At 38.1% G+C, this 25,771-nt stretch overlaps 1 protein-coding gene across 2 annotated transcripts in view; it reads right to left on the reverse strand.

The window, feature by feature from the left end:
- LOC150100527 (uncharacterized) overlaps window positions 1–25,771 on the reverse strand; it is a 551,917-nt gene that overhangs the window by 233,271 nt on the left and 292,875 nt on the right. Inside the window, exon 5 of one of the 2 annotated variants that reach the window (XM_090402463.1) lies at window positions 17,959–18,027. The exons of the other annotated variant lie outside the window; for it this stretch is intronic. Coding sequence (XP_090258589.1) covers window positions 17,959–18,027 — 69 coding nt within the window. The remainder of the gene's footprint in view (window positions 1–17,958; window positions 18,028–25,771) is intronic. 2 annotated transcript variants of the gene reach the window in all.

Consider the following 25,771-nt stretch of genomic DNA (forward strand, 5'->3'; position numbering starts at 1 on the left):
ACAGAAATTATAAAAGTTTTGTGCAAAAATTAATCAGAGAGCTTGCGGGAATACAATGCTGCCATACTACAAGTTGCCCTAGCCAAACCTTATAGGAAGTGACAAAAGCTCAAAGTGGCCCTATATTCGCCTCCTATTGGTTCATTTTGATAAGGTTTCACTAGTTTGACAGCTGTTTTCAAACTCATTGGTTTTTGTCAGAGACACTGTTTAAGTAAAGGTCTCTCTAAAAATTAGGCAATTTCCCAGACCACTCCCTATGAGTGACCGAAAAGATCATCCAATGCAGCATTGGTTCCACTCAGTGACAGGCTCATCCCACTACTGAGCAGAACCACTCATATTCTAGGAAAAAGCATTCACAGACAAGTCCCCTCATGGGACATGCAGGAAAACACTCTCCCATGAGACTCAAAATGCTCTCTCAAGGCAAACCCCTTGAAATCTAATCCCCTAACCAGGAACTAGATTCAGAAGAAACCTAAGAGGGTAAAAATTCTCAGTACTAAGGAACTTGAAGCGTGAGAGGTGTATTTTCTGTAAGCAAACTCTAGGTCGGTGCATAAAGTATTTACTAAAATAAAGAGCCAAAAGGCTTCATTTTGGTGATGTGAAATTATATAAATTAAGTAGATATTAAATCCAACATAATTTCAAAGCCAAATACAGAAACTATGTTATGAAAATTGTTTGATGATCCCTGTTTGAAATTGTGGTTGTTATTTGCAAGAGATCAAGTGTCTACATTCCAAACATACATCAGCTTAATTGAAAAAGATAATATTTCAGCTACAGAAGTAGCCATAAACAATAAAAATCTTGTAAACAATTTAGAGCCCAGAACATAATCCCCATCATTTGCAAGAGATCAAGTGTCTATGTTCCAAATATACATCAACTTAATTGAAAAAAGATAATATTTCAGCTACAGAAGTAGCCATAAACAATAAAAATCTCGTAAACAATTTAGAGCCCAGAACATAACCTCCATCCCGTTTTTGCCATCCCAATGTCCCGTTTTAGTCTCAAGGAAATATGGTCAGCCTACCTTAAACTCATTGGCCATTCTCACTCTCACCACTCTAGCAGGCAATGCATTCCACAGTTCAACCACCCTCCATGCAAAGAAAGACTACAGTAGCAAATTAGAGACCAATTAGTATCTCAGGAGTGGTGTTAAAAGTACTGGAAAAATTGGTCAAAAAGAGAACTCAAGAATGGGTGAATAAAAATATGATACTGTATTAGGGGGCAACATGGCTTTGTGAAGGGTCAGTCATGCATTAGTAATTTACTATCTTTTCATAATAGAGTAACAGCAGAGTTGGATAAAGTAAATAGCTATATGGCAATTCTACTAAATTTTGCAAATGCATTTGATAGAATACCACATGGAACTCTGTCATGCAAATTAGAACAAATGGGGACGGATATGACACTGGTTAAGTGGATAAGACGGGAGCTGCTGAACAGATATCAAAAAGTGGTACATGGAGGGCAGAACTGAGGAAAAAGAGGTGACTAGTGTTGGGCCACAAGGTTCAGTGCTGGGACCATTATCATCATCATGAACCATGGGCTCACTGCCCGTTGGTGTCTGATGTCTCCTTCACTATCTTCTTCCAACTTTCTTTGTCCAGTGCACAGTGTCACAGTTTTCTGTACACCTATTCTACACCAGTCCTTTATGTTCTCTATCAATTCTCTGTATGGTCTACCTCTTCTGTTCACACCATCCATAATACCACACATGAATGTCTTTATCTTCCAGTCCTCGCATATTCTGCAGATGTGTGCAAATAATTGCAGCATCTGTTTTATAATATTCTGCATTAGATTCTCCTTTGGTTGTATCTTCTGATAGAGATCTTCATTTTTCTGTACCCATTCTATTCTTTGAATCTTCCTGTAACAAGTTCTTTCAAATGCCAAAATTCTTTTTCTTGATTCCTTATTTATTACCCATGTTTCAGATCCATACAGTACACCGCTAAAGATGCATGTTTCCAGCACTCTTGGCTTTGTTTCAGGCTGATCACTTTACTTTTATAGATGTTATCCATGGCCTTCAGATTGGTTCTTCCCTTTGCAATCCTGATTCTTTATTTCCTTTTTACAGTCCAAATCATATGTCATTTTACATCCCACATATGTGAATTGGTCTATATTTTCTATATCAATTCCATCCAATTGTATCTTTTCATGTTCTTCTCACCAAATATCATTGTCTTTGTTTTTTCCAAGTTCATCACAAGTCCAAATCTCTTTAATTCCTCATTTAACAGTTTCACTGTTTTTTGTACTTCTCTTTCGTCTTCTTCCGTAATAACAATGTCATCTGCAAATCTCAGATTGTTAATTCTCATCCCATGTACTGATATTCCTTTTGCACCTTCCTTTGTTTTATCCATTGCTCTTTCTAAATGTGTGATGAAAATGCTTGGTGATATTGGGTCCCCCTGTCTAGTACCTCTGTTTGTTCTAAACCATTTCCCCAAATCATCACCTATTCTAACTGCTGTAACTGCATTCTTGTAAACAAATCTTGAAATGGCTATCAGTTTTCTGTGAATTCCATAGAATTCTAGCACTGCTAATATCACTTTCTGGTCAATACTGAAAATGCCTTCTGAAAATCAACAAAGCAAGTATATATGGTTTTGTTTTTTCTCCTAGCTTTCTCTGCTATTCACCACATTGTCAAAATCTGTTGAATTGTAGTTCTGTCTTTCCTAAATCCTGCTTACTCTCAATCTTTCTGTCAATATCGTCATCATCATTTTACCAAGATGACTTGTCAAGACAACTGTTCTATAATTTTTACATTCTAGCTTATTTCCTTTCTTGTAAAATGTCACTAATATCAATTTCACCCAGTCCTCTGGCATTTTCCCTTCTTTCCATACCATATTACATAGTTGGTGCATTTCTGTAACCATACTTTCGCCACCATATTTAATCGTTTCTTCAGTGATGTTATCATTACCAGGACTCTTGTTGTGTTTTAGTTGTCCTATTGCTTTTTCTACCTCTCCTCCTAAAATGTCCATATCATACACATTACATGTTGGTGATATCTGCTTCAATTCTTCAGTCAGTTTCCCAATGCTATCTAAATCTATTTTTCTTCGTATAACTCACTACAGTATCTTGTCCACCGCTGTACAATTTTATCTTTACTAATCAATACTTTACCTTTTTCATTTTTAATTGTGGTCTGTTTGCGTTGCCACCTGCTATTAATGGTTCTAATCATTTTGTACACCTCCCTAGTTTTATGCTCTACATAGTACTATATTATTGCATTCGGCTTCTAACCATCTCATCTTATCCATTCTGACTGTTTTTTCACCTCATTACTTTCTTCTATATTGGTCCTCTATTTGTTCTGATGTATCCCTTCTTATTTTAGTAATATGCTAAAATAAGAAGGGAAACATCTTATTCTTGTTGTAAAACACCTTGTTTTAGTAATATGCTAGCCTTTTATAATAAAGTTACAAGAGCAGTAGATGAAGGAAAGGTATATACTGCCATTTTCTTGGATTTAGTGAAGGCATTTTACAGGGTGCCATGTGATAAGCTGATATTTAAGTAGCAGCACATGGGTCTGGATGTCAGGTTGGTCAACTGGATTCAGGATTTCTGTCCGATAAGTATCAGAGAGTTGTGTATGGTTGGGCAGTTTCAAGGAGGCAGAGGTTACAAGTGAGGTCCCACAAGGCTCAGCACTGGGGCGTATACTGTTTAACCTTTATATCAATGACATTGTCAGTGGATTGCAAAGGGATAGTCAGTTGTTTGCAGATGATGTGAAGCTGGAAAGGGTTATTAGCTATAGTGCAGGTGTGGTAGCCCTGCAAGAGGATTTGAATAAGCTAGACAGATGGACAAATAAACGGGAGTCGGTTTAATGCAGCAAAATGTAAGGTCTTGAGGTTTGGGACACATTGATGGGACACTGCATACTCTATTGGGGGAGCTATACTGGAGGAAGTAGAGGAGACAAGAGATCTGGGGTTGATGATTGATAGAAACATGAAATTTAGGTGACATATTGCAAAGGTGGTGAAGGTAACACAGAGGATTGCTGCAATAATGAGAAGGACACTGACTGGCAGAGATAAAAGAGTTATCATTCCGTTGTATAAGTCTCTGATCAGACCACACTTAGACTATTGTTCACAGATTTGGCCCACAGGATTTGAACGGGATAAATTAACTGTGGAAAGGGTACAAAGACAGTTTCAGGATATGAGGATCGGCTGAGGGAATGTGGACTGCAGAGTTTGGTGGATAGAAGAAGGAGAGGTGATATGATTGAGACCTTTAAGCTGTTGAGAAGTGGTCACAGGGTTGACACTGGGGAGTTCTTTCACTTGGTTGAACAGCAGGAAGCAGTCATGACAAGGGGCCATCCCTGGAAGTTATGAAAGGAAACTGTGAGCAAGAGGGTGAGGAGTGGTTTCTTTGCATGGAGGGTGGTTGAACCATGGAATGCATTCCCTGATAGAGTGGTGAGAGCGAGAACGGTCAACGAGTTTAAAGATTGGTATGATAGACTTTGTGCTTCCTAGGAACAATCTCCCCACGATGAGTCTTTTGATTCCATGGAGGCCTGAATAATAATAATAATCACTTCTTATCTTCAACATTCTTTTCTCCTGTACTAACTTCAGTGTTTCTTGTCTAATCCATTTCTTCTTGAAGAAACAGTACCAGAAGAAAGGATCAACTGCATCTTCTATCACCTTCATTACTCCTTTCACTCTCAGATTCAAATTTTTTTTCTTTGTCCACACTTTTAAGTTTCTCTTCTAACACTGTTATGTACTGTCTTCCTATTTCTGCTTCACTTATTCTTTTTGTATCTCTTTGTTTCTGATGATGGGGTTTATATTTTCTTTTTAATTTCAACTTTATGTTTGCAATCACTAAGCTATGATCCGAGTCTATATCTGCTCCTTGAAAATTTTGACACTTCTGATGTTATCCATCTTCTTTTAATCGTAATCATATCAATCTTGTTCTTTGTTTTCCCATCATTTGATCACCATGTCCATTTTCTACAGTCCTTTTGTTGGAATCTTGCATTACAGATCATCATCTTGTGGTCCACTGCAAATTTTAACATTATGTCACCTCGTTAATTTCTCTCTCTCTCTCTCTCCAAAACCATATTTTCTCATGACACTTTCCCAACCATCATTATCTATTCCAACTTTGGCATTCCAATCTCCTTCAATAATTAGCACATCTTGCTTTGTATTGTTTCTATTGCTCTGTCAGATCTTTGTAGAATAAGTCAATATCTTCATCTGTGCTGTCAGATATGGGAGCATATATCTGGACTATTGATAGATTAAATGGTTTTGCTTGAAATCTTGCTACTATGATTCGTTCATTGACTGATTGGTAACCTAACAGTGCCTTTCTAGCTTTTTTGTTAAGTAAACCAACTCCTGCTTCATGCTTGGTGTCATGCCCTGACTTCTCATCCATTTATATCTATCTCTTCATGATGTCCATCACATCTCTGGCAGTCCTAGTATATCACATCAATATTTATTCATTTCTTCGAGAAGTAATTCTAGTTTTCTGACAATCAAAGTGTCCATACATTCTATGTTCTACTGATAACAGTTCTGTTAGTTTCTGTTTCCTTTCGGTATCCCACTTTTTGATCTATCCCCGATCGCTCAATTGGTGTCGTGAACCTTGTTCATCCAAGCTAGCTTGTTTTACTTGTTGATCGTATAGGCATCAGATAACATGGAATGTAGGAATGAAAAGTAGGAACATGGAATGTACGGACGCTTTGGATGTCAGGAAAATTATAACTACTTTGTGAGGAAATGAAGAGATATCGGTGTGATACATTAGGACTGGCGGAGATGTGATGGACATCATCACGAGAAATAAATGCATGCGAAGTTATATGGTCAGGGCATAACACCAAGCACGAAGCAGGAGTTGGCTTTCTTCTTAACAAAAGAGCTAGAGGGGCACTGTTAGGATACAAACCAGTCAATGAATGAATCATAGTAGCAAAATTTCAAGCAAAACCATTTAATCTATCAATAGTCCAGATATATGCACCCACATCTAACAGCACAGATGAGGATATCCACTTATTTTACAAACGCCTGACAGAGACAATAGAAACAATACCAAAGCGAGATGTACTAATTCTTAAAGGAGATTGGAATGCCAAAGTCGAAATAGATAATGATGGTTGGGAAAGTGTCATTGGAAAATATGGTTTCAGAGAAAAAAAAATGAACAAGGTGTAAAAATGTTAAAATTTGCTGTGGACTACGAGATGATCTGTGATGCAAGATTTCAATAAAAGGACTGTAGAAAATGGACGTGGCGATCAAATGAACCAAGAACATGATCGATATGATTATGATTAAAAGAAGATGGATAACATCAGTACAGCAGTGTCAAACTTTTCAAGGAGCGGATATAGACTCGGATCATAGTTTAGTGATTGCAAACATCAAGCTGAAATTAAAAAGAAAATATAAATCCCATCATCAGAAACAAAGAGATACAACAAGAATAAGTGAAGCAGAAATAGGAAGAAGGTACAGAACAGTGTTAGAAGAGAAACTTAAAAGTGTGGACAAAGAAAAAAATTTGAATCTAAGAGTGAAAGGAGTAATGAAGGCGATAGAAGATGCAGTTTAAGAAACAGTACCTGAAGAAGAGAAGATCAAGAAGAAATAAATTAGACAAGAAACACTGAAGTTAGTACAGGAGAAAAGAATATTGAAGATAAGAAAGGATACATCAGAACAAATAGAGGAGCAATATAGAAGAAAGTGTAATGAGGTGAAAAAAAGCAGTCAGAATGGATAAGATGAAATGGTTAGAAGCCCACTGCAGTAATATAGAACAGCACTATGGAGAGCATAAAACTAGGGAGGTGTACAAAATGATTAGAACCATTAATAGCAGGTAGCAACCAAAACAGACCACAATTAAAAATGAAAAAAGGTAAAGTATTGATTAGTAAAGATAAAATTGTACAGTGGTGGATAGGATAATGTAGTGAGTTATATAAAGAAAAACTAGATTTAAATAGCATTGGGAAACTGACTGAAGAACTGAAGCAGATACAATGTAATGAGTATGATATGGACATTTTAAGAGGAGAGGTAAAAAAAGCAATAGGACAACTAAAACACAACAAGAGTTCTGGTAATGATAACATCACTGGAGAAATGATTAAATATGGTTACAGAAATGCACCATGTAATATGGTATGGAAAGAAGGGAAAATGCCAAAGGACTGGGTGAAATTGATATTAGTGACATTTTACAAGAAAGGAAATAAGCTAGAATGTAAAAATTATAGAACAGTTGTCTTGACAAGTCATCTTGGTAAAATGATGATGACGATATTGACAGAAAGATTGAGAACACAGTTGGAAGCATACCTTACAGACGAGTAAGCAGGATTTATTAAAGACAGAACTACAATTCAACAGATTTTGACAATGTGGTGAATAGCAGAGAAAGCTAGGAGAAAAAACAAAAACATATATACTTGCTTTGTTGATTTTCAGAAGGTATTTACAGTATTGACCAGAAAGTGATATTAGCAGTGCTAGAATTCTATGGAATTGACAGAAAACTGATAGCTATTTTAAGATTTGTTTAAAAGAATGCAGTTGCAGCAGTTAGAATAGGTGATGATTTGGGGAAATGGTTTAGAACAAACAGAGGTACTAGACAGGGGGACCCAATATCACCAAGCATTTTCATCACACATTTAGAAAGAGCAATGGATAAAACAAAGGCAGGTACAAAAGGAATATCAGTACATGGGATGAGAATTAACAATCTGAGATTTGCAGATGACATTGTTATTACGAAAGAAGATGAAAGAGAAGTACAAAAAAACAGTGAAACTGTTAAATGAGGAATTAAAGAGATTTGGACTTGTGATGAACTTAGAAAAAACAAAGACAATGATATTTGGTGAGAAGAACATGAAAAGATACAATTGGATGGAATTGATATAGAAAATATAGACCAATTCACATATGTGGGAAGTAAAATGACTTATGATTTGGACTATAAAAAAGAAATAAAGATCAGGATTGCAAAGGGAAAAACAAATCTGAAGGCCATGGATAACATCTATAAAGGTAAAGTGATCAGCCTGCAAACAATATTAAGAGTGCTGAAAACATGCATCTTTAGCAGTGTACTGTATGGATCTGAAACATGGATAATAAATAAAGAATCAAGAAAAAGAATTTTGGCATTTGAAAAAGCTGGTTACAGGAAGATTCTAAGAATAGGAATGGTACAGAAAAAAAATGAAGATCTCTATCAGAAGAATCACCCAAAGGAGAATCGAATGCAGAATATTATAAAACAGATGATGCAATTATTTGGACACATCTGCAGAATGAGTGAGGACTGGAAGATAAAGACATTCATGTTTAGGGAACTGCTAGGGAACTGACAGTGCCTTTAACCTGGCTTTTCAATGAAGTCTGGCTTCGGCAAAGGTGCCCAGGGAATGGATGGAAGGTAAGATAGTGCCATTGCATAAGGGTGGTAACAGACTGGAAGTGTCTAATTATAGACCAGTCTGTGTGTCATCAGTAGTTGTTAAGATCTCGGAGAAAGTAGTGAGGGACCGTATGCAGCACTGGGCAGATGAGGGTAATGTTATCTGTGAGAGTCAACATGGATTTGTGAAAGGGCGCCCTTGTTTTAGCAATATGCTAGCCTTTTGTGATAAAGTTACAAGAGCATTAGATGAGGGAAAGGCATATACTGCAATTTTCTTAGACTTAGCAAAGTCATTTGACAGGGTGCCACATGATAAGCTGATATTTAAGTTGCAGCACATGGGTCTGGATGTTAGATTGGTCAACTGGATTCAGGATTGGCTGTCTGATAGGTATCAGAGTTGTGTATGGTGGAGTAGTTTCAAGGAGACAGAAGGTTACAAGTGGGATCCCACAGGGCTCAGTACTAGGACCTATATCTCAATGACATTGCCGGTGGATTGCAAGGGGATATTCAGTTGTTTGCAGATGATGCGAAGCTGGGAAGGATTATTAGTAATAGTGCAGATATGGTAGCCCTGCAAGAGTATTTGAATAAGCTAGATAGGTGGGCGAATGAATGGGGCTGTCAGTTTAATGCAGCAAAATGTAAGGTCTTGAGGTTTGGGAAACATCGATGGGAGGCTGCATACTCTATGGGAGGAGTTATACTGGAGGAAGTTGGGGAGACAAGAGATCTGGGATTGATGATTGATAGAAACCTGACGTTTACGGGACATATTGCAAAGGTGGTGAAGGTAACACAGAGGATTGCTGCAATTATGATAAGGACACTGACCTGCAGAGATAAAAGGGTTATCATTCCATTGTATGTCTCTGATCAGACCACACTTGGATTATTGTTCTCAGATTTGGTCCTCAGGATTTGAAGGGGATAAATTAACTGTGGAAAAGATACAAAGACGGATGACAAAGATGGTCTCAGGACTGTACAAGGATAGTTATGAGAATCGGCTGAGGGAATGTGGACTGCAGAGTTTGGCGGATAGAAGGAGGAGAGGTGATATGAATGAGACTTTTAAACTGTTGAGAGGTGGTTACAGGGTTGACACTGGGGAGTTCTTTCACTTGGTTGAACAGCGGGACAGAGTGATGACAAGAGGCCATCCCTGAAAGTTACGAAAGGAAACTGTGAGCAAGAGGGTGAGGAGTGTTTTTTTTGCATGGAGGGTGGTTGAGCCGTGGAATGCATTGCCTGATAGAGTGGTGAGGGCGAGAACGGTCAGTGACTTTAAAGAGTGGTATGATAAACTTTGTGTTTCTCAGGGGGGGACCTCCCCTCGATGAGTCTTGACAGACTTTATGTTCTTAGGAAGGACCTTCCACGATGAGTCTTTTGACTCCATGGAGGCCTGAATAATAATAATAATGTTTGGTATTATGGATGGTGTAAACAGAAGAGGCAGCCCATACAGAGAATGGATAAATGGTACTGCGGTGGAATGGTTGTACAGAAACTGTGTCATTGTGCACTGGACAAAGAAAGTTGGATGAAGATAGTGAAGGAGACATCAGACACCAACAGGTAGTGAGCCCATGGTTCGTGATGATGATGATGAATAGTTAAATAAGGCAATGTGGAGAGCTCGCAGGACAATTTAATTAGGCTGTTGGTATGAGCAAAAGTTGATGGATGTAAAGTAAAGTTATGCATTTTGGGATAAACAGATTACAAGCCATGTCACATTGATAGTACTGTACTCCATGAAATAGAGGAAACTAGAGATTTAGAGGGTGGTGGTGGACAGAGATTACAGGACATATTGCTAATGTGTTCCATAAGATTATCTGGATATCAAAAAACATATTAATAAGTAGAGATAAGGAAGTTGTTATTATCCTTTATAAAGCCTTGATATGTCCATATTTAGATTACTGTACTCAAGTAGGGGAAAAGATTCAGAGGTGAGTGGTCTGTCTGATGTTCCCTACGAACATAGGATGAGAGTTATGTGGATTGCAGAAGTTGGTTGATAGGAGTAAAGGAGATATGATAATAAAATTTAAGATGCTTAAAGAGTTTTATAGGATTGATGTAAGGGAAGTCTTGTTCTGGCCCCTCAGCACTTGGCTAGAGGGGCCAAAACAAGGGAAGTTGAATAAAAGTGTGGCTAGTACGGGGTGTGAGGACTAGATTTTTTTGCTTGGAGAGTTGTGAATGAGTGGAATAGGTTGCCATAGTCAGTTAAGAGTGCTTTGTCTGTTAATAGGTTCAAGTGATAGATTGTGTGGATAGTTTGGGTCTCCTGTTATGAGCCTTCAGGCTCCATGGAAGCACCCATATAATAATAATAATAATAATTTTTATTCTGTGGTTCATCTCATCACTGTCATACCTGGGCAACACACTGACTCCCTTTCTTATCATTCTATTATCTTTTATCCTTCTCAACAACCTCATGATGTCCAATCTTACATTCTCCTTGTTCCCAGTGAAGTTATTTGTTCCTACTACCACTACTAACTCCTTTCCTCGCTTAGTCCTCATATCCAATGCTTCAATCACTATTAATTTTACCTCCAGGAAAACGAACCTTATTCATTTTCTTGTTTACCACACATCTACTAATCAAATTGCCATACAATGCCATCCGCAGGTCTTTTGTTTCCATTTTGATAAGAGCATCATTTGTTTTCCTCTTTTGCAGAGTCAGTCAGAGTCATACAATCTACAATTCTCTTCATTTCATTCTACACTTCTAATCCTTCGCTTCTCATCATCTCTCTCAAATGTTTACATGAATGATCTGTATGCATATATTTACGGTCAACATACAATGGAAGATACTCATGAACAGTTACGCCATCACCCACTGCCCAACAACATGGTATCCAAAACTCACACATAGGTTATCTGTTCCAATGACACTTGTCACCAAATTCAATTACTTTTACACCTTTTTTTTTTAGCCAATGGATACAGTGCCACCTTACCTGTAAAATGGATTAAATACGTACCCCCTTTCCTCCTTGCTATACAATAATTATTATATAATTATGGAGACAACTACCATGTTAGCGTAATAACTTCCATTTAATATAAACCAAAATAATTACCTTATGAGACCATCATATTAAGGTTGTCTATAGTATACACACACAAAAACAGAGACAAACTACATTATAATGCACTTAATGCTAAAGGAATGCTAATCTGGTCAACTGTGAACACTACACACTTGACCCCTGGTGGAAAACACCTACTACATCAAAGCTAGAGTCCTGATGCCACTTTGACTAGAGATTACTAACAGATAATTAAAACAAACCACAATATTAAAGGTTAGTCAAGTAATGCTAACAGCTAACAAAATAAATGTAGTATAATACAGCTTGTCTTTTGTTATATATATAAATATGTGTGCACGTACGTTTCAGATGACCTTCATATGAAAGTCAAAATCTGAGGTAATTATTCCAGTTTGTTAATTTAAAATCATTAATCTAACAGATCAATGTCTCCACAATTTTATTATAATGAATACTCATCATGCAACTATGAAAAGATCCTTGATATACAATATTACAGCAAAATTAGTCCCAACTCTTAAACCTTTCTGAAAAGATATTAAAAGGACTACATAATTACTCTTCACAACTTTTACACCACACAAAATAGCAACTATGGATGTTATGATTTCATGTAGAGGCAATATCTGAAGGTGTACATAAGTTGGGAGTTTAAATAGGTTAGGTGAGAAATGGGTGAACAGGTGAGCCATGCAGTGTAGAAGAAGGCAGCATTATGGCAGCAACACGCAATGAGTAGCAATAATCAGCTGCATGATAGCGTAAGGATTCATACGGAAGAGCAAAAATGCAGTATGAGCAACAGCTAGTTAATGAGGCAAAAAAAAAAATTCCAGGGCTTCTTTCAGTATGTGGCAAATACAGGAGATTTATTATGAAAGATTATTATTATTATTATACCCTCCATGGAGTCGACAGACTCATCGTGAGAGGTTCATTCAACTGACAACATATTTATCATATAGAATCTTAATGTCCTTAGCACTCCTTGCATTAACAACACATTCTGGTAATGCATTAAATTCAATGACAATTCTCCATGTAAAAAATCTACTCCTCACACCCTTCTTCACCACACTTTTACATAACTTCCAGGAATGACCTCTGGTTCTGTTCTTCCCCTCTCACCTTCTACTCTTTTTATAATCCCCCTCTGGATTAATCTGATAAAATCCTCTCACTATCTTAAATGTCTCTATCATATCACCTCTCTTCCTCCTATCCACCAAACTCTGCAATCCACATCTCTTCAACCTCTCTCCATAGCCAGCATTCCAAAGTCCTGATATTGTCTTAGTCACTCGCCTCAGGACCCTCTCCAATGTCTCTACATCACATTGAAAACCAGGTGACCAGATATGAGCAGAATAGTCCAAGTGTGGACCAACTTGGCACATGACAATCTCTAAGGCCTTTGCAAATCTAAATATACTGTGTATGCATCTCCCTTGTCCATTGTTGCACCTTGTTATGGTAAGTAAATTGCTAGAACATAATCTTCCTTTAGCAACCCTATGCCATCCATCAAAGAGCATGCTACTGCTGTCAACGATCTTGATTCTCACTAGCCTGACACTGGGATATCAGGCATAGATTGGCCTATAATTTGATGCCTTAGTCTTATCACTTCCTTTATGAAGTTAAACAATTTTGCCTTCTTTCCATTCTTTTGGATCTTAGCAAAGTGCAATCTCATTGTTAAAAAGTATATCAAAGTTGTCGTTAAACACCAGGAACATTTCCTCGTGTTTAACATAACTTTAATCCATTCCTCATATACTTTCTGTTCACTCACCATCAGTGCTGCCTTCTCATCCTCCTTTCCCACTACTCTGGATTCTAGTAGTAAGACTTATACGTTGGTTAGATATAACTGGTAATTAGTTTACGGAATTAACAACGCATATAAAGTATATTAATTAAAGGTAACTTTAATGAATAACTTCTATATTTCGGCAATGTCACATTGTTCATTGACATTTATGTTCCTGAAGATGGCAATGTGGCATTGCCGAAATATAGAAGTTATTCATTAAAGTTACCTTTAATTAATATACTTTATATGCGTTGTTAATTCCGTAAACTAATTACCATCATAGTGCTGCTATAATAAGAAGTACTCTAACATGCAAGGATAAAGAAGTGGTTGTGCCTAATACAGTGGCACAACCACTTCCTTTGCAACCCTAGCAATATGTCCTCTAAACTTCAGTCTAGGATAAGGAAGTGGTTGTGCCACTGTATCAGGCACAACCACTTCTTATCCTTGCATGTTAGAGTACTTCTTATTATAGCAGCAGTATGATGTGTAACCTTTGCAACCCTAGCAATATATCCTCTAAACTTCAGTCTACTATCAACCAATGTAGAGGATAGAGTCAAAGATATTAAATGAGCAATTCATAAAAGGTATTTCATTCTAGTAAATGCAACATTCAGAACTCCAGTGTAGTGGGAAAGGAGGATGAGAAGGCAGCACTGATGGTGAGTGAACAGAAAGTATATGAGGAATGGATTAAAGTTATGTTAAACATGAGGAAATGTTCCTGGTGTTTAACGACAACTTTGATATACTTTTTAACAATGAGATTGCACTTGGCTAAGATCCAAAAGAATGGAAAGAAGGCAAAATTGTTTAACTTCATAAAAGAAGTGATAAGACTAAGGCATCAAATTATAGGCCAATCTATGCCTGATATCCGAGTGTCAGGCTAGTGAGAATCAAGATCGTTGACAACAGTAGCATGCTCTTTGATGGATGGCATAGGGTTGCTAAAGGAAGATTATGTTCTAGCAATTTACTTACCATAACAAGGTGCAACAATGGACAAGGGAGATGCATACACAGTATATTTAGATTTGCAAAGGCCTTAGAGATTGTCATGTGCCAAGTTGGTAATTAAATTGGAATGGATGTACAGATTAGTGCACTGAATTGGTAATTGATTAGTATCAGCAAGTTGTATATCATAGAGTAATATCTCAGAAGATGAAAGTCTAGTGGTATGCCCCAAACATCTGTTTTTGGGCTGTTGCTATTTGACTTATATGTTAATGACACTGACACTGAGAAAGGTTTGAATGGCGATTTGCAGTTTTTTGCAGATCATGGATAGTTAGAAAGAACTATTATAAGTACAGAAGATGTGACTCTAAGTGAGGGCTCTTTAACAAACTTGGTGAATGAGAATGACAGTGGTGAAGAGGTTGCCAGTTGTTCTTATCAAGGATTAGGCATTTGCTTGTTATGACTTCACTGGCCTTTCCTCTCTTTCCCTTTGGTCTATTTTATCCACTTCTTTTGGTAGCCAATATCTTTCCATTCTATATAAATGCTGTTTCCACTTCTCTCTATATTCCTTAATCTTTTCATCTATGTTGTAAATTCCTAGCTCACTTCTAATGTCTTTATTTTTTTTAAAAGGTCTAATTTTGTGCATCTTTTAACTGTTCTTAAAACTCCCATTTCTGCTGTCTGTATTTTACTTTGATCTATCTTTTAAACAGTCCATATTTCTGAACCATATAATAGAGTGTGTGTGTGGGGGGGGGGGGGACAGTTGAATGTTGCAATGGGTAACATTTTAAAATTCAGGAAGCAAAGTATACAATTGGTGGGGGATATCTTAAAAGAAGTGGAGGAAATGAGAGTGGATAAGAACCTAAAATTTTGGGGACTCACTGCTAAAATTTTGAGTGCAGCATAGCAGATTATTGCAATGATTGGAGGACACTGATGATGTAGAAGTAAAGATGTTATGGTTCCATTGTACAAGACTTTGATCAGTCATATGTGGAATTGCTGGGCACAGATTGGTTATTCAGTTTTCAAAAGGATGAAGAGATATTCAGAAGGGACCAGAGATGATCAACTAAGGTGGTTCTGGTTTCTGGAATATGGATTATGAAAACAGATTGAAAAAATGTGATTCCCAGAATCTAGTGGATAGGAGAAGTAACAGCAGAAATTTGAAGGTTGGGGACATATTGTGAAGATGGTGATGGTAACCCAGTGGATTGCTGCAATACTTGAATTACTGTGCTCACATTTGTTCAAAGGGATTTGAAGCTGAAGAAGTGCATAACAAGATGAAGTAGTATATGATTGGTGCATTCCCAAGTTAAACTACCCTCCATGGAAAAAAAAAAAAAAAAAAGGAAAAAAACTCATCTTCATGCCTTCAAAAGATGGCCTCTGATCCTTGCTTCTTTCCTTTATGGCAGAATGTGTAGTGGAGAGAAGAAGAAGAGGATCAAGAGTTTTGGATTCATGGTGTCAGATGATCTGGTTGTGACTGAAATGTCATACTTGCCACAAGTTGGTGAGAGTAACCATGTACTCCTGACTCAGAAGATGAATAGGCATGTAGAGGTATGAAAGCAGAAGTAATCTATGTGGAATTATAAGGCAGGCCACTATTAGCCTTAAAAACTAGCTTGTAGCAGTACAAGATGAAAGATTAAAAGAAGAGAGGTGAGTAGTGCATAGGAGATACATAAGAAAAGATGTTGACAGCAATGGTATATTTTGATTGTATATTTTGTGTAAAGAAGATGAAGCAATTTGGAGTCAAATGGATAAAGGAGGAATTGTATAAGAAAAAGATTATGCAAGACATATACAGAGAGAGAGACAGACAGATGGAAAACAGTTGCATGAAGAGAATAGCACTCAGGATAGAAAAGTGACTGGTATTGTAAGGAGAGAAATAGTGCTGCTATTTTGGATCTTCAAGAGGATTTGAATAAATCCTCTGGCAAGGTGTGCAATTAATGAATGGAGATGTCACTTAATGGAATGAAATTTAAGGTTTTGAAATTTGGGATCCACAGATGAGATGCTTCAGATTCATACTGGAGGAAGCAAGGAATTGTTAGGTGACTGTAGATAGAAACTTGAAGTTCAGAGGACATATTAGAAAAGTTGTGAAAACATCCCTGAGAACTGCCGCAATATTGAGGAGGATGTTAACTATGAGAGATAAAAGGACCAAAAATGCATCCTTTGATCAGACCACAACTGCATTTCTGTGCTCAGATCTGGTCATCAGGATTTGAAGGAGATGAAGTAACCTTGGAGAGGATACAGAGACTGAAGAAAAATGATATCAGTACTGTATGCTGATTATGAGGATAGGCTAAGGGCATGCAGACTGCAGAGTTTGGTGGATAGAAGACAAAGGGGAAATATGACTGAGACATTTAAATTATTGAAGAGTTATTATCAGATTAACACTACGGAGATTTCTGATATGGTAGATATCAGAAATCAGATACTGAATATAAATACAATAAATATTATAATAATATATCTCTCTATTACGATTTTTTCCAAGGGGGGCCGTGAAATATTTTAATTTTTGCAAAGGGCGCCCTGACATCCAGAAGTTTGGGAAGCACTGCCCTAGAAGACAAACAACAAGATCTGACAATATTGGAGTGTAAATAAGTAATATATTAATTGGGAAGACGATTAATAACAAGACAAATAGTAATAATATACACTTAATATGTGGTAATATCATAGTATCCTGTATACTTCTTCAGGGTACATATGAAATACTGTTTCTCTAATGAACTACCAACTTTTCTCTAATCTTAACCAATGCTGAAAGGAATTTGCTGCACTATGTTCATGCTGCAATTTGTATCACTGGAGAATCTTTACCTGTTTTCCCATTTCCTTAGCATCTAGCCTATGTTGAGGTTCAAATTAAACAACCAGGTCAAATGCATTCATTACCTATTTGCCTGCAGATTTTTAATGTGTGCAGAAATTCCTTATACAAGTTAGTGGTTATTTACTGTAAAATGAGAGCATACTGTATTGACCAGCCTCCCTTAACTGTTTTCTATAGAATAGTAATTCCCTGTCCACCCATTTCTGAATTCAAATTTAACATTTCTTGGTTAATAACTGCCACTCTAGTAAAATTGAAGCAACAGTTATGATCACTGTTAATAATTCTATCCTCAATCAAACCACATGCTGATACTAATTTATTATCCATTCCTATCATCTTCGATACCAACTTGCATATTATTGTCATCCCTTTGAAATATCTAGAAATATATATGAATTATCCCCACCCACACACACTTTGCCCAACAATTTTCTGAGAGTGGAAGAATAAATGCATCCATGTTATTAATGCTGAAGTTCGCTAGTACCATTAATAAGAACTGAATCAGAATGCATATTCTTAGACACTACTCATATATTAGAATATACCTCTATGACAAATGTCAGAGACATCTTTATTAAGTTGTAGAATAAAAGTAATGCTACATAATTATACATTTATAAATTAAAAAAATAGCAGCAAGCACTTACAGGTGGAGAGTTTTCCTTCTCAACTTCTACCTGCAATGCATGGAGTCTACGAGTAATATTCTCCAGAAGCTATAAAAAGGGGATAGAAAGCAGTACATGCAAACCATCATGCAAAAATATACCTCTTAAAAGAAAAATAAGCAGAATTCTAAGAGGTTAAAGACTGTGAATAAAAGCTACTTATTTTTATTTAGATCACACACACACACACACACACACACACACACACACACACACACACACACACACACACACACACACACACGTGTGTTTGTGTATATGGCTATTACTATTAACTCGGAGGTTGGATTTGTTCATTTTAATATAAACTGACTAAAAATCCGAGACTTATAACAAAATGAGATTTATTTGAAAACGCAACATGTTTCGTCGGTATTGACTTAATCAGGTGTTAAGAACATAGAAAGCTATTAAAAGACACTGAAAAAAACATCGAGACATTCTAAAGCTATACAATTATAAAGCTATAATATTTGACTGTAAATTATAGTTATTATGAACTTGAGCTATAGTCCTTGTTAAAGTTCTATTGTTGTACACTTGTGCGTGTGTGGAACCATGCGATCTCCAGTATCTGATAGTAGAGCTGAAAGAGTCAGGCAAATTATAGCTGAGATGAAGAGGGTCCAAGATGATTTCTTTTGACTCGACAATGCGGCATTCTACCATCTCATCATTCTCATCGTGGCAAATGTGTAGGTTTGAAGTTGTTGTCCAATTTACTTCATGTTGGCGGTTTTCATTGTTCGTATTTATTGAAAACAGGACATGGCCTGATAGGGCAGTAGCTCTGGTTCTCTTGTAAGCAATGTCTCTCTGGTGTTCCTCGAGACGTAGGAGGATAGATTTCTCCGTTTGACCATAGTAAGGTTTTCCGCACTCACATGTGACATTGTATACACCTGGGAATTGTAGAAGGTTGTGAGATTGTTTGTAGTTGCTGAAACATCATCATCATCAAATTCCTGCCATGTACCCTCAAGGGGTGTACAGAATATGATAGTACTACATGCATGAAAAAAAATTACATCATTACTACCTTCCTATCTACAATTTTCCTCCAAATCAGTCTGTTACTTGTCAAAGCTTCAACATTATCAGATCTTATATTTCTATCATCTAAGGCACTTTGTACCGTATCAATCCACCTATATCTTGGTCTTCCTCTGGGTCGTTTTCCTGCCAACCTGCCAGAGAACACTTGTTTGGCTAATCTTTCCTCGTCCGTTCTGTTTAAGTGACCATACCATCTGAGATTAGCTCTGCTAACGCATTCCTGGATGCTGACAATGTCAAGTTCTTTCCTAATATCCTCATTTTTAATATGATATTGCCATTGATGCCATCTGTTCACACCTCTAATCTTTCTCAGGACTCTCATATCTGCAGTCTCTAGTCTTTGGTCAAGTGTTTTACTTCTGACCCAGCTCTCAGATCCATAAGTTAAAACTGGTTTAAACAGTCTTGTATACAGCTAATTTAGTGTTCCGACTAATTTCTCTCTTATTCCATATAAATTTATTCAATTGCTTCCTACCATACCAGCTTTGTTGATTCTGTTGTCTATTTCCATATTTAATTTACCATCTTCACTAAAAATCGTACCTAAGTAGTTGAAATGTTTTACTATAGGTTCTCCATTCAAAATGCAGTGGATATTTTCAATGTTTCTGCTTATTTTCATTATCTTTCTCTTTTTAAAGCTAAACTTCATACCTATCTATTACAACAGTTATTCAATTTAGTCATGGAATCTTGTAGACTTGTAGCAGTTTTATTTAGAAGTATGGCGCTAGCGTCGCCGTAGCACGTGGCGGTGAATTTGAGCTGTGCAGAAGAAAGTGATTTTTAATCGGTGAATAGTCCGCTTTTCCCCCTGTTTTTCTACGTTTTTGAGTGCTAAATTGTTTCTCTGAATACGAGTGTACTTCAGTGGTTGTTTTTTTGGAAGTTAGTTGCTGTCGCGATACAATATATGTTGGTACCGTCGGAATCGAACGCGTAACGGTGGAAGACAAAACGAAGCTAAGTTACTGTATTTAGTTATATTTCGTTTATTTAATTATATTTAGTACTTTAAATGTTCTGATGTTTGTACTTTTTTCCCCTCTTATTTATTAATTGAATAATTATTAAAGATTACGCTACTCGGCAGTAAGGAATGATGGTGGATTCAGCAGCAGTTGCAAGTGGCGTAACGCCAAGTCCTCCGCCATTTAAAAACTCAATTATTAGCAATATCATAAAGGACTTTGTGGCATGCAGTACTTGCGGCATGTATGCTTCTCGGGAATGACATATGTGGCTTGTTAAAGAGAGTGGAGAGCGTATGTGCGCCAAATGCAGGCAGTTGGAGGAAATAAATACATTAGATATATCGATATCCGACTTTGTTGCTCCAGGAACGGAGAATAGGAAGACAAGTAGTATGATAGGAGCGAATGAGAAAATAATAGTTGATAGTGTGGAAGGTGTGAGTGACTGTGGAAGTTTAGGAGATGGTTTTGTATAGAAGAGTGAATTTAGATTAAGAGTGACTGACCTGCAGAGGGAGATAGATGAGTTGAAAGAGGAGGTGGAATGTCTAGTGAATGAGAGCAGAAGTATGAAAGATAAGATTAGGAGAATGGAAGAGAAAAATGCAAGGCAAATCAGAGTAGGAGAGAGAGAGAATTTAAGGAGTATGAGTGAGAGGTATGGGGGTGCTAGAAGAGGAGAGAATGGAAACAGTAGAAGAGAGGGAATGAGAGAGGGGTATGGGAATGCTAGCAGACGAGAGGATGGAAACAGTAGGAGAGACGGAATGAGAGAGAGAGATATGGAAGTGCTAGAAGAGGAGAGAATGGAAATGGTAGGAGAGATGGAATGAGAGAGAGGTATGGGAATGCTAGAAGACGAGCGGATGGAAACAGTAGTAGGAGAGACAGAATGAGAGAGGGATATGGAAGTGTTAGAAGTGGAGAAAATGGAAACAGTAGGAGAGAGGGAATGAGAGAGATGTATGGGAGTGCTAGAAGAGGAGAGAATGGAAACAGTAGAAGAGAGAGGTATGGGAATGAAAGAAGAGGAGAGAATGGAAACAATAGGAGCGAGGGAATGGTAAGAGGTATAATGTATGGCGACTCAATGATCCGTGGTGTTCAAGATAGGATGCGTGAGGAGTGTTTGCCAGAAGGAACAATAGAAAGGGTGGCTATGGCAATTAAGAGAGGTGAAAGGGTGGATGAGATGATTGTAATGGTAGGAACGAATGACTTGAGTGGTAATGTAAGTCGGGCAGCGAGAGATATGAGATTTTTGCTTGAGACTGTACGGAAGAAGACAGAGAGAGGAAAAATAGTGTGCGTGTTGCCTAGGTATGATAATGATGAGCTGAGCAGAAGAGCGGTGATATTGAATGGCATAATAGCGAGAATGTGTGACAAGAGAGGACTGGTATATGTGGATGCTTGGAGTGCGTTTGAGGAAAGAGAGGAGTTGTATGCGAGAGACCGTTTACATTTGAATGAGGAAGGGCGTAGGCATCTGGAGAGATTGCTGTTCTGAACGAGTCAGTGTGTCCCAGGGAGGATGATAGCAGGGGTGGCCTCTTGTGGGAATGGATACTTGGGAGAAGGTAGACAATGTCAGGTAACACTGAGCCCAGTGCAGTCTAGAAGGGATAAGGCTGGGTATAGAAACAATGGCATTTATATGCTGTATACTAATGCCAGGAGTATCCGGAATAAGGGAGAGGAATTGGTGGCGCAGATAGCATCAGCCTGGCCAAAAATTATTGCGATCACTGAGACGTGGTTGACAGAAGAGGATATAAAAACAGGAATAGAAGTCGCTGGGTATAGCATTTTTCGTCAGGATAGGAGGGGAAAGCGTGGTGGTGGGGTGCTGCTTATGATAAGTGATGACCTATGTCCTCTAAGAGTGGAGAATTTGGAAGGAAGTGAGACAAATGATTTTGAGAGCGTATGGTGTGAGCTAGAGGTAGGCAAGACAGGATATTTAGTGGGGTGTTGCTACAGAGGCAGGAGCACAGAGGATGGGGACCAGGAGATGTTTAGACAGGTAAGTTTGGCAAGTGCAAGAAGAATGATTGTTATGGGAGATTTTAACTTCAGTAGTATAAATTGGAGAGAGGAACATGCATGTAACAATAGGGGAATGGAATTTCTAGAATTCTTGAGGGACAAATGTCTTAGGCAACATGTAACAGAGGGAACAAGAGGTTCAAAAATTTTGGATTTGGTTATAGCATCAGAAGAGTTGATAATAACTGAGTTGACGTCTCTCCCACCAGTTGGAGAGAGTGACCATATGGTGTTGACATGGAAAATGAATAGACATGCAGGAGTATCAAAGAGACGGGAACTTATGTGGAATTATAAGGCAGGTGATTATAATAGTCTTAGACGTCAACTTCGGGAAGTTTCATGGATGGAGGAATTGGACGGCCGGGATATCACCAGTGCGTGGGAAATTGTGAAAGAATATTTGTTATCAGCAATGGTAAGTTGTATACCACGAGTAGAGAAGAGGGCGCAATTTGGAGTAAAGTGGATGACAAACAACATTAAACAGGAACTGCATGCGAAAAAGAGGCTATGGAAGAGATATAAGGAGACAAGTGAAGAGAGGATGGGTGAAGAATATAAGACACAGGCCAGAAGAGTGACTCGTGTGGTAAGGAAAGCGAAACTGGAATATGAGAGGAGATTGGCCCTAAGATCCAAAGAAAATCCTAGGGAATTTTTTAGCTATGTGGCCAGTAGGAGGAGAAATGACTGTGGAAGAATGATATTGTGGGATAAAAATGGGAATAGAGTGACTGATGCAGAGGACATAGTGGAATTGTTCAATGAACACTTTATTGGAGTATTTCATCCTAGAGGAGTCAGTTTTAATGCTAGAGGGATAGGACTGGTACGAGGTCTGGAGGTACAGGAGGAGAGTGTGTTTCAGATACTGAGTACTCTGGATGTCAGTAAAGCTGTGGGACTGGATGGTATTTCGCCACGAGTTTTGAGAGAATGTGCTAGCGAATTGACAATACCTTTAACGTGGCTTTACAATGAAAGTCTGGCTTTGGCAAAGGTGCCCAGGGAATGGAAGGAAGGTAAGATAGTGCCATTGCATAAGGGTGGTAACAGACTGGAAGTGTCTAATTATAGGCCAGTCTGTGTGTCATCAGTAGTTGTTAAGATCTTGGAGAAAGTAGTGAGGGACCGTGTACAGCATTGGGCAGATGAGGGTAATGTTATCTGTGAGAATCAACATGGATTTGTGAAAGGACGCTCTTGTTTTAGCAATATGCTAGCCTTTTATAATAAAGTTACAAGAGCATTAGATGAGGGAAAGGCATATACTGCAATTTTCTTAGACTTGGCGAAGGCATTTGACAGGGTGCCACATGATAAGCTGATATTTAAGTTGCAGCACATGGGTCTGGATGTCAGATTGGTCAACTGGATTCAGGATTGGCTGTCTGATAGGTATCAGAGAGTTGTGTATGGTGGAGCAGTTTCCAGGAGGCAGAGGGTTACAAGTGGGGTCCCACAGGGCTCAGTACTAGGACCTATATTGTTTAACCTTTATATCAATGACATAGCCAGTGGATTGCAGGGGGATATTCAGTTGTTTGCAGATGATGCGAAGCTGGGAAGGATTATTAGTAATAGCGCAGATGTGGTAGCCCTGCAAGAGGATTTAAATAAGCTAGATAGATGGGCAAATGAATGGGGGTGTCAGTTTAATGCAGCAAAATGTAAGGTCTTGAGGTTTGGGAAACATCGATGGGATGCTGCATACTCTATGGGAGGAGTTATACTGGAGGAAGTAGGGGAGACAAGAGATCTGGGGTTGATGATTGATAGAAACCTGAAGTTTAGGGGACATATTGCAAAGGTGGTGAAGGTAACACAGAGGATTGCTGCTATTATGAGAAGGACACTGACCTGCAGAGATAAGAGGGTTATCATTCCGTTGTATAAGTCTCTGATCAGACCACACTTGGACTATTGTTCTCAGATTTGGTCCCCAGGATTTGAAGGGGATAAATTAACTGTGGAAAGGATACAAAGACGGATGACAAAGATGGTTTCAGGACTGTACAATGATAGTTATGAGGATCGGCTGAGAGAATGTGGACTGCAGAGTTTGGCGGATAGAAGAAGGAGAGGTGATATGATTGAGACTTTTAAACTATTGAGAGGTGGTTACAGGGTCGACACTGGGGAGTTCTTTCGCTTGGTTGATCAGCGGGAAGGAGTGATGACAAGAGGCCATCCCTGGAAGTTACGAAAGGAAACTGTGAGCAAGAGGGTAAGGAGTGGTTTCTTTGTGTGGAGGGTGGTTGAGCCGTGGAATGCATTGCCTGATGGAGTAGTGGGAGCGAGAACGGTCAGTGACTTTAAAGAGTGGTATGATAAACTTTGTGTTTCTCGGGGGGGGGACCTCCCCTCGATGAGTCTTGACAGACTTTATGTCTTAGGAAGGACCTCCCTCGATGAGTCTTTTGACTCCTTGGAGGCCTGAATAATAATAATAATAATAATAATAATAACAACATCATCTGCATAAAGCAAAGAGCTGACATTAACATCTCCAATTTTGATATCATGTTTAATACCACTTTCCTTCATAATGTGATCCATATAGATAATGAATAACAGAGGGGATAATGTACATCCTTGTCTCACACCAGATTTAACATTAAACCATCTTCCTGTACTTCCTTCAATTCTAACTGCTGACTTACAACTCAAATAAAGACTAAGTATTGCTTGATATAATGATCCACTGACACCATACAATTGTAGCGTTTTGAATAGCTTCTCTCTTGGCACCTTGTCATATGCCTTTTCCAAATCGACAAAACTTAAATACAGATTCTGTTATATTCCCATGCTTTCTCGACTATTTGTCGTAAAGTGAAGATCTGATCCTGACAGCCTCTATTTGGCCTGAATCCAGCTTGTTCTTCACCAAGCTTTTCTTCCACAATTCTTCTCAACCGTTTCTCAAGTATACTTGCATAGATCTTGCCAGGAACACTCAGTAGGGAAATACCTCTGTAATTCTCACATTCAGTTTTATTTCCCTTTTTATATATGGGTACTATGAGAGCTCTACTCCAAGCATCGGAATTCTTCCCTCTGTCCATGCTTTCTGAACTATGCAGTGTAGCCACTGTAAGACTTATTACAGTGGCTACCACCATATATCTTATATATCATATATCTTATACCACCATACTTCAGCATTTCTGGTCGAATATCATCTACTCCTGCTGCCTTTCCACATTTCAAGCCTTTGATGGCTGTTTGCACTTCGAGTATGGATATGTATTCCTGACTGCATGCTGGTCAGTATTTTTTACCACTGCGCTGTCATCACTGCTTGTTTCATTTAGCAGTTTTTCAAAGTAATTACTCCATACTTCAAGGATATCTTTTTCTCCCGTTTTCATGTCACCTTTATCATCTCTAACTCCTTTTAGAGCACTCTTTCCTCCATTCCTAAGCTTCTTCAACAACCTCCAGAATATTTTGCCACCTTCTTGATATTTATTTTCTATATTCTTGCCAAAGTCCTCCCATGACTTTTGTTTAGCTAGTTTTACACAGTGTTTAGCATTCTTGCATTTGTCTCTGTATTCTCTAAGAGAACAAGCTGACAGGAACTTTTGATATGCTTTCTTCTTTTCCTTCACTGCTTCTTTAACTTCCTGTGTCCACCATGGAGTTCTGATTTTTTTTATCCTTGCAGACAACATCACCACATGCCTCTCTGGCAGAAT

This window comes from Typopeltis vanoorti, chromosome 13 (assembly GCF_054136105.1).
Source record: "Typopeltis vanoorti isolate ZY-2024b chromosome 13, IOZ_Tvanoo_1.0, whole genome shotgun sequence".
In the NCBI taxonomy this organism is placed as follows: domain Eukaryota; kingdom Metazoa; phylum Arthropoda; class Arachnida; order Uropygi; family Thelyphonidae; genus Typopeltis; species Typopeltis vanoorti.